Raw genomic sequence first — 10,918 nt, 5'->3', positions numbered from 1 at the left:
AAGCATCCGGTGACTTAAAACAGTCAATTTATTTAAAGTCACAAACACAATATATGCATGTAACAACAACAGGGGGACGCTAATCGTATGGCCGTGATCGGGGAGACATTACGTCCAAAGTGCGTGCGTGAATGCGGGGAGAAAGGGCGGAGGGGATGTATAAAACCACGAAAGGAGAGAAGGGGTAGTGCTGGCGCATTAAAACGAAGTCGTTACCAGAACTGATTGGCGGTAATAGCAGTAGTGATGAAATGTTGCTGCGGCTGCTGCTAACGTCAATTGAGATAGTCAGAAGAAAGAGGAGCGCAATGGATGATGTAGAGGAAATAAGGAGAGAAGGTGATTCAAGAAGTCGATGGAGTAATTGCAATAAATGGCGAATTTACACGGTGCGAGAATTAACCAAGAGAGAGGAAAGAGAAAGGGAAAAAAGCATGCAAAAGGGCGTGAAGGCGCAACTACACTGCAAGAAGCTGAGACAAAAGTATCACTTTTTAGCTGACAGAGGTGCACGGAGTCGAGGGAGAGCCCATCTCTTGCAAGACCCGGTCAAGCCACTTGAGCGGCTCGTTCAGGTGAAGCTCAATCCAACAGGGTGTGCTGGTTATAGTTTGACGACTGCAAAGAAAGACCTCGAGTAGGGTAGCTAAAACCAGTCCACCTGCTCTCACCTAAGCAGCCATAAACATCACAAATGGAAGGCACAAATCTGCTATGAAAATTTCCCTGACTGTAAAGCCAACGAACTAAGGCAATACCTTGGACGATGCTCAAAGGGCCTGCCCTTGCATTTTGTAGACAACAATTTTCCACCGGAAGTTGAAGGAAAAAAGATAAATAAAATGACTTATCTTGAAATTACTAATGATTATTACGGGTCGAAAACGAAGACAATTTGATGGCAAATTATAGCGTCATATGAACATCTTAAATTCAAAAAAAATCTTTTGAAAGTTTCCATAGATCACATTTTATTACGATTCCCTGACAATGTTAGAGCAAAGTTAAGTCCCAGGTATTGGGTTTGATTGGATTTCGTTGGAATGCCAACAAAAATGCAATTTTCTCTCGTTCCCGAAAATGCGAATTTTAGCAATCTGGAAGCAGGGTGAATGTGATATTTGAAAAATGAGTAAATTGTAGTTCGAAATGTGTACGGCAACACATAACAAAAATGTAATTTTTTTTGGATTAACACAAAGATTCAGAAAAATGCACCCCATGACAAAGGGGTTTAACTTTGAGGGCTCTGAAGGAATTACCGCAAAGGCGCCTCTATTATGCTGCAGTAATTTTTAAATAAAGGACATTTAGTATACACACATTGAGTCGGACAAACTCATTCGACCATGATCAGCGATAGTAATGGACCTAGTAAACAAATCAGCTCAATAAGCAGGAACCTAGATGGAAAAACACTTCAGCTACATGGATTTTGACTTTTAATGAGTTCAAGAACCCGAAAGAGGAATTCGTCAAGATACATTCAGAAGACCATGCTCTGCTTTAAAGCGACTTTTGGAAATGTAACAGCAAAAGTAGTTATTTTTCTTTTACCAATTCACCACAAACATTTAAAATTTGGACGTAACCATTTCAAGTAATAAATCTTGCAGTCCTTAAATTAAAGCCAGCGAGGTGTTAGAAACTAGCATTCCCCTTTTGACACATTAAAGCGGTAAAGCAAAATCCACTCCTACATAATTTTGTTTTTGACAGGAGTTGATACGTCAGCTGCTAAATCGTATGAGAGGTTCTAAGTTGACACTGTTAAGTGATTTTGGAAGTAGGGAGATCGAGTGTTTAACATATTGCTTAAAGTTTTGTATTTAAGCTGGAATTTTCACCCAAGGTGTTTGATGGAATACAGACGTGGCTATCAGCACAATAAGGCATTTAATTCCTAGGGCGAAAGGCAAAAGCTGTCGTAACTTACCGGTAATCAGCGCCCCATCCTTTCACAAAGCTGATTCGAATGAAACACATATGGGTGAGGGAGAATACGGTTTCGTAGTTTCTGGTGACTGACTGAGACAGCAATTCCGCGAATTCACGGTTATCGAAAACACGAAGATTGCAACCTAAAACCGACAGAAGGCATCGCTAGTACTAATCTTAGCAATAAATTTTTATTTAAAGATATTTTAAAAGCATGCTCATAAATAAATGGTGAATAAAACATAGAAATGGAGCTATACCAGCTAAAAAGCACATGAACACGTTTGTGACGAATCAAATGTTTTTGAAAGCATTTAGTATAGATTTATACTTTTACGACCCATAAATCTTTTCAGTAAACACGACCACAGTGCCAAACAGGATGGTGGAAAAATAAACCCATCGGCTTACGCGGAGGGACCTTGACCACGGTGGCAGGATGCCAGTTGTTAAGACGATTGCAACTGGGTGACTGGACGAAAATGGCCGCATCGCTCAGACACTCAACGAACACCTCCCCTGATATGTAAAGCAGATTGAGGCCGCGACCTGAGAATGGCAAAGAAACACTGAGATGGACACTTCAATGTCCTGACATGTGTAAAAGCATTTCAAAAATAAATTTCCAAAGACAGAAAATACAAACGCGATTGGTATTGGAATTCTTCACGTATTTGTAATTCTTCGCAACGAAGTAATGCTATCACTTATTGTTGCTTGCAAAATAAGAATGGAAGAATTTTCCTCGCCTAATTTTCCATTTGGATAAGTGCCGCAAAACAATTTCGAACGACCCGACCATGAACGCTAAGTACCTGTTCCCACGCCTCAGACTAATGTACGTGTACTTGCAGCATTAGAGGCCAAATGTGGGGACTGTGCGAAGGTGGAAACACGTAGGGTAGTGTGATTCGCGAGAAAGGGATGTGCATCTCGTCGAATATCGGCATGCGCATTTGATTATATAAGTTAGTTACAAACCGCAAATGTCAGTAGATTTTTTTACGCATAGACAATTATGCGCCGACAACGCCAACGCGATGATCCGAGGAGATTTAAACAAAAGGCACATTAGTGTAGTCACTAGGCACCACATTGAGAGCGTAACCCTGTTCATCTAACAGTAGCTTTTTTAGTGGCACATGAATCAGTTTTTGAAAGATTTAGTAGTTTAAAGAATGAAAACTTTGGGGTGCAGTATCCAAGTACTATTCCAGGCTCCGAGAGTTGAAAGAAGCGCTTTTAATAAGGGCGTTGCCCGCTTAATGGGGTGCTTTTGAAGCACAAAGCTCGGGGTACTTGAATAAAGATCTTTCGCTTTCAGCATCCGTTTTACGGAAATCCTGATCTACGTAATCCTATACTATTTATTCTACCAGGTAATAAATAATGATTGAATTAGCTTAACATATTTCCAGCTCTACCTCATGTACTGAAGTAATGGGCTGACGCAATAGGGATCTAAGACAAGTATGTTAGTGGAATTTTGCTATATTCCACCCCAAAAAAACACGATTTAGTCCAAACACAGAGGACCATTGTGAAACTCATCAATTGTCCTTCACAATGAGACCTCAAACATCCACGCGCAATACAGGGTGTCAATTGTGAATGGCTCTAAACCGAGATTGGGCGATACCTCGTCTATAGAATAAAAGCAAATCATAGCTATTAAGCATGCTCGGGGAGGAAAATAATAAGTTTGTCAGGGAAATACGACACGGGGGTGCAAGGAATGCCAAACCTAAACCATCTGGTCAAAGTAAAATTAAACAGTCGCAAGGATTTGGGACATTATCATTTAGAATAGAGGCACTGAAAAATCAAAGACCTCTAAATTACATTTACTCCTCAATCCAGCAACAACAAGGGGTACAAAGTAAAACTGAACCTAAAATTAATTCGGTTTACGAACGCATATATCTGTGCGGTGACGGTGTTGATAACATTGCTTCTCGCCACTAGCAATGTTTATATTCACAAATACTTCCACAAATTCACTAATAAAAACTAGTAAGGGGGAATCATATTTCAAAACAAATTGCTAAGTAGCTTCAAACAAGATACTTTGAAACGATACACCATTTAATCTGATGAGAAAAGTAACCGAAGTGGGAGAAATAAAGGTCAAATTAGGTATCAATGACGCGCTTATTATGAATTTGAGACACGGTGTTACGTTTCCCCTCTTTCCCTTGAGATTCCGATTAAAAAGATTAATCAAACATTCCGTCTTTATTGGAAATATGTATAAAAAACAATAGGTTATGGCACAAACAGACCCGATTATGTTAAAGACAACTTTTCTGAAAAGCGAATGAAATTTAGCTAGTTACAAGATAGACACTAGCCTCACTCTTGGCAATTTCAATGATGATTGGTGGCTATCCCCTAAGCGAGGAACAATTTGCAACAGAGCGCACCGTCTTCGATGTGATCCAGGCAGTCTGCTTACAAGGTTTTGTATTCACAGCTTATGAATGGCAATGGCGCAGTAATGTCATTAAACTATGAGTGGTATAAATAACTACTGAGTGAAAGTGTGTATCAGATCATTTACGCATCAAATCCAGTACGTTAGGTTTCATCAGCAATTAAATTTACGACGCAAACACTGCTCCGCATGGGACACAGGCATGGATTAAATGGAGATTAAGCCATTTAATTGAAATTTGCATTAGTCTCTATGCGGAGATCAAAATCGTGCCAAGATTTCAAATGCGCATAGGGTTTTGATTTGCGCCTTTAACGAGAGCTTAAGTATGTTACGTTGCTGAGAATAGGAGCAGATTTATATGAGGACTAAAAAGAAAAATACTAACATCCATGAGCACAGTCACAGTTATCACCATACTCAGGGATTAGTCACAAGCCTAATTCATAAACAGTGGACATCGATCAAAAAGGCCTTCTTGGAATATTAAAAGAGACAGTTCAATAAAAGACCACTGAAGAATATGAATGGAGTAAGCCGCAGACGTAGAAGCGCGAAAACGTACCGTTAATCAAACTATTAAATGAGTATTTTTATTTGTCGTTCAGATGATGTCTACAAACAGATGAACTTATCACCCAGGGAGTGGAAATAAAACAGTATTCTGTTATCTGATGGCTAGTTTGCACCGCGATTTCCAGAAGTACTAACAACAGAAACGAGAACCTTACCTAAGTATGTAGCATCCAATTACAAATACACGAACGAGGCCATATACTCACCTGTTTCACATGGACAATAAATAAAAATAAGCAAACGATATGAATTAAACACTTCTTACCAATGTGGCGGCGAGTCATATCAACTTGAGGTGGACGATTCACGTGACTAAGTCCGCCTAAACTGAATCTTTCTGTGCCCAAAGACGGCGCCGTAAACCCATCCACGGTGAATTTGGGTTTCGAGGCATGAAAAACGTCACCGACACGGTTGTTCAACTCGTAGTAGAAGACAGAACACCAATTCTTCAAAGAAGGCGTCAACGGTACGTTTGTGGGATGAGGAGGGACCGGGGGATTAGAATTGGGTGATTGAGTGTTCTCGACGTTGAGGTTGTTGGTCGAGTAATCGTCGCACTGTTGTTGACGCTCACATTCTCCCTCCAAGTGACTCCATCGTCCTGATGGAAAAAACGTTAAGAAGGGTTGGTCTTTGCCTATTCTTTTAAAATTCCCCAGCAAAAAGAAATCACTGCATCCTAATCAAATGGTTGTAAATATCTAAATCGCGTTAACGTATTAGTGAGGCTATTTAACTTACAAATTCCCTTATCATGTTAATCTTTTGAGAAGGGATTAAATGTAGCGCCCAGCTCCTTGGTAAATAATAATAGGTGAGGCGCCATAGTTAAGGAACCGTAGAAACAAGATGACAGACATGTTTTGGTCAAATAACTTAATAATAATGACGAATATGAGGTGTGCTTTTATGAAGTTTGATAGATTCAGGAAATCTCCAATCGAATAGCATAACAAAAGCAGCACCGAAATCAAATACCAACGCAAAACACTACTTTATGTTCTGTTGCCATTAAAATAACAATGACCCCTGGTTTGAAAAAAGTGGTTTTTAGCATTGGGTAAACCAACGATTAGGGAAAGTAGCGAGAGGGAGACTATCTACCTCTCTGAATTAACGGAACCCGTTCACTCAGCCAGTGTTAAAGAACAGAAGAGAGTGATAGGCAGATGAATAACATCCATTGTAAGGGCTTCAAACAAGGGGTTCGCTCAGTGTGAGAACACACTTAGTCCATCATAAAGATCAGCCAACTTCACCGCATGCGAATGCATGCCTGTGAGACGCTTTTGAACACGAAAAGCGTGTATACGTGAAGGAAGCCTCGATTAGGACCCAGAATACGCAGTCTGGGCACCTGGCGGCCAGTCAGTAGGGTGGTACCGCAAAATTACGTGCAGGATGTCATGGCTACGAGTGCGCGCATTATCGCATATGCGCACACACACGGTTTGCACATGCGCAAGCATGTGTGCATGCGACTCCCAAAGAGGTGATATATTGCTGTCATTGGTGCCTGCATACCTGCAAGGCGATGCAATCGACTGGAAAAGGGGGTGAAGGAATGAGGAACTGCAACTAGTGTGATTTGCGTCCGCGCGAACCCAGGCGAAGCGGTGATGGAACTAGAATGACCAAGGAACGTCGAAGAAGGGGGGAAGCCGACTTTGGATGTGTAAGTGCACACGCACCCACGAAGAAGACTACTCGTCGATCATGTGAATTGCACTTCAAACGTCACCACATCACCTCCGCTAAGATAAGTAGTCCAGCTAAGCTCTTGCCGAAATGATTTATGGATGCCACGGATCCTTTACCATGTGAAGTAACTTTGAGGAATTAAAAGTGAGATGTGAAACACCCATACATCCGGTAGTATGGGAGCAGTATTAGTAGCTAGAGGCAAAATTACTACTATTCTCTTTTAACAGGCCTAAAAGAACTAGTTTATATTAGTTAAAAGGATACACATTTACAAATAACATGAATGGAAGTAGTTCTACAGACGGTTAATGTTAGACGATTTAAATGTCGGATAAATAGCTCTCATGAGTGCTTTTGCAAATAACTCAAGTGCCGTATGACAGGGAAAAAGCAATGTGAACGAGTCAATTAACAAAACTTGCCATTGTTACTGTCCCCGACTGGCATGGCCTGTTGGCGATCGTAGGGCTGAACTAAAGGGTCCCCATAAAGTGCACCCGAATTCGGAGGCAGAAGAGCCAAACTGTCTGAGAAGGTACTACCGCTAGCCACGCTGGGCGGACTCACGAGTCGGCTGCTGTCACTTGAGGATGTATAGTCGGATGTGGTACGATGAAGAGCAATATTGGACATTATTGTTGTAACTGAACGGTTTCAGGTCGCGAAACCGAAATCCCACGAACTAGCCTAATAAATAAGGAACAGCAATTTAACGCCTTGGGCTGGCACAAGTACATTTAGACTTGGAACTAAAACACAGATAGGCATTTGCAGCTACCGTAGACTCCAACCCATAGGTCATCAAGAAATACGCGAATAAGCAAGTTCGCGAAAAGTTTTTCAAAAAAAAGCACTCCCACTAAGCAAACCTCTGCAACTATGCCCAACCCAATTTAGTTTGAGCAAGGTTTCGAAAATTGGATAGAGCTATAACGACCTATGGACTGCCGCAAAATGATATAATTATTTCATATCTCAAGAATGCACGTTCGTAGTTGGCCTTTGCCGAGAGTTGTAGGCGATTTGAATAGCTATTGATACAGTCGGGTGAACCAAGTCACCTAGTTTAGACCACGCTTTTAAAGTCAAAATGGGTCAAATATGTTAACAAACGACAATGAACGAAGAAATCTGCTCGTAAAATCCAGTAGGCGCAATACTATTTTGTGAAAGCACTTACCATCGTTATTGGCAAACTCCCATCAAAAGCCATTAAAAGTGAAAGTAACCGCAGCAGCAAACGTTTTCAACTAATTCATTTCGGGCTTTCAAATACGGAACTTCATTTCGCGGAAGTAGTTTACATTAAAGCCAGTGCACATTTAGATTATTAATGATAGCATACAAAAATGAGCCAGTCACGTCTCTAAAGCAAAGCATGGACACCAGACAAAACTTGTGGACAGCGAACAATTCACAGTATTCCAATGAAAAATGCCAACAAACAACGGACAAATATTTGAATTTTCAAAGTCGAACGAAATGCATACATACATAAAACAAAAAACAGAAATACTACAGACCTGTCATGAACTACAACCTGCATCAGCTGCATAACAGCTCAGAAAGCAGAAAGAACGGGTAAGACTATTTTTGACCCGAATGTAATGTGAGCGCTCTCAAGCACGAGAGCAGGGAGAAGCGCCGTCGTTACACAAACACCAGCCCACCGACCCTGGCGGGAGGCAGACCGTTTGAAGATCAGAGACAAACGAACGCGTACACCGTCAGAAGTGCGTACGCACCCACACGCACGTGCTCCCACAAGCGCAACGCGCAAAGCTTCAAAGAGTCTGTGAAGCGGGCACGAGCAACCAGACTACTTGCTGTGCTGCCTTTTCCGTCTGCTACGTGCGTGCGCATATAAGTAGCGGGAAAAAGCAGACAGTCCCTCTAATTCATCACCATCGCTACCGAAAGTAAGTTAATACGACGAGAGGGCACAGGAAGTCGCTGAGCCCCACCTTGATGCATTATTGATTGCTAATGGTGGTAGTAGATTTTATTAGCCAAAGTGAGGGCAAAAAAAGGACCTTTGGCTGTGTGTAGCCAGCTATCAACAGTCTCGGTGACGGTCGTAGCGATGGTGGTAGAAAAGGCAAAAACGCAGGTTGACAGGGAATTTCAGGGACAGCGATGGTAGTGGACAATGCTGCACTTCCGCTGTAGTACCCTGACTAGGCCGCATACTTGTAAATGCTGACACTGTACCATACTTCAGATCTGCGACGCATTCAATGTGCAGCGAAGCCGTCTGGAAAAACATCTTACACGGTATGAAACAATTTCCTAACTTTATTATCAGTTATAATCTAAATCGCTTGGTTTATTATAGCAAAAGATACTTTTCAGAGGATCCAGAGAGGTGTTACAAACATGTTTTGCTGATAAACCATGCAAATTTACAAAAAAAGGAACGATAAACTCAGCGACATCTGTGCTTGTAGCCCATTGGTATTAAATTTGGGTTTTTTATGTAATACAGTGCTTCTGTTAAATTCACGAACTTTGAGAGAATACCCAGAAGTTGGCTTAATAAAAAATTAAAACGTTATAAGATCATTTACATGAACAAGAAATTTGAACATTATAGTAATAGTTTGTGACCACTATCAACTTGATTTAGACTGCACTAATGCCCGTGCATAGGTTTGTCCATAAGCTCTATTGGGCGTGAATGCGACATTACAACCGATCTTTGTTATTCGACTGAAATGGGTATTATTGTGTACTAGTGATAGGCAGAAAAAGCAAGGTGCAGCGGCCCGGAAGCAGTTGCCCATTTGTAAATCAAACTTTGGAGGAGAAAATTATGTCCAGTGAGATACTACGTCAGATGCATAAAAATTACAAGGTTCCGTCCAAGCAGGGACAGTAAGCAATGATACCACTAGGCATCTGTGACCCAATAAAAAAGTGGTTATTCAGCATAATCATGTAATAAAGTTCCTATTGAACTAAAACTGACTGAATTTACGATTCCCACTAAACGCAATTTTGGAATGTAGAGATAGAAACTAACAGTCAAGGATCAAGTTAATAGCGACCGTTGGTTTAACAAAATTGCTCAATATGTAGGCCAAACAACAAAAAATTACGAAAAACTATGACTGAGCGGCCAAGTAAAAAAAGCATCAACTCTTGCAGCAAAAAAACGGGGTATTCTTCAAGAGGGTTAAGTTGATGGTACATGAGCAAACCCATCCGTACCTATGAGAGATCAGATGATCATAGACCTACTAACGAAACTGCGGAAACAACGTGACCCAGCTCGTGCCAACAGCAAATGTGTCAAGGAAAGCTGCCATATTCCCTTCTGGGTCACATGCAGCGAATAACCAATTATTGTTTAGCATTATCAATCAATCATACCCCACCAAGGAAATAAGTATTCCATACCATAAAACCTGCATCTTTTAACATTTTGAAGTACAGTCATTTTGCATTAAAATATCCTGCAAAATGGGTGTGAAATGGACAGTATGAAGGAAGTTAGCAACACCTAATTAGGTGGATAAAGCTTAATGTTAAATATCAGCATAAAAAAAACAAAAATTAAATAGGCAGGCCTTACATATCTCTAGACTATGCACGCGATCAGTGCGAACATCATTTATCTCCCTGTAAACGATACATAAAGATAGCAGGCAAAGCGATGCTATTGATGAAGGAATGAATTAGAGGCAAGAAAAAGCCAAACACTCATTACTGAAGCAAAACATGTTGCAATTTGTCAGCTTATTAAAGGAACAACCACAAAAGTTTCAAAATTCAGCACTATTTTGTAGTGAAATTTTTTGGTCTTATGATAAAATTACCACAAGTTTAGAGGAGAACATAGGGAGTAAACAGCTGAATAATTGTAGACTCTGTAAGTACCTAAGGACTTTTAAACAAAAGCAATACCATATGTACAAAGTAAAAGATGGCAGAAAAGCCGCTACAATCAACAAGACTTCAGTATTTCAAAGTTCAATGTACCCGTGTAAGTTTCCTCAAATGCGCATTCTCTATGGCAAAAGTACAAAAATACAGAGTTATTGCTAAATTTAGTAGTTCAAATAGTAGAAGTCACCATTATGAAAAGTCACTCGTCGATGGCCGTAAAGTCAAAAACTAATCAAAGACCATGATGTCATTTGAAGTTGCTTTAGCTCCATCACCATTAAGACAGCTAGATATCCGTCTATCATGCAATACCTTGGTTACTAAACACCTAGTTTTAATAGTAAGCAAATTTGGCTCTCTGTCACTGTACCTTCG

At 40.6% G+C, this 10,918-nt stretch overlaps 1 protein-coding gene across 1 annotated transcript; it reads right to left on the bottom strand. All coding sequences in view use genetic code 11, as the record gives it.

The window, feature by feature from the left end:
- Positions 1-494: 494 nt before the first annotated feature.
- Positions 495-7,288, bottom strand: EGR_05720 (Mothers against decapentaplegic; the record flags this gene model as incomplete). Its single annotated transcript, XM_024494969.1, has 6 exons — positions 495-618; positions 1,937-2,081; positions 2,350-2,487; positions 5,214-5,552; positions 6,476-6,576; positions 7,074-7,288. 6 exons carry the CDS (start codon positions 7,286-7,288, stop codon positions 495-497), a joined length of 1,062 nt encoding a protein of 353 aa, XP_024350562.1.
- Between the last annotated feature and the right edge of the window lie 3,630 nt (positions 7,289-10,918).

This window comes from Echinococcus granulosus (assembly GCF_000524195.1).
Source record: "Echinococcus granulosus chromosome Unknown EG_S00045, whole genome shotgun sequence".
NCBI classification, from domain to species: domain Eukaryota; kingdom Metazoa; phylum Platyhelminthes; class Cestoda; order Cyclophyllidea; family Taeniidae; genus Echinococcus; species Echinococcus granulosus.
This window is presented reverse-complemented; position numbering and strand designations above follow the sequence as displayed.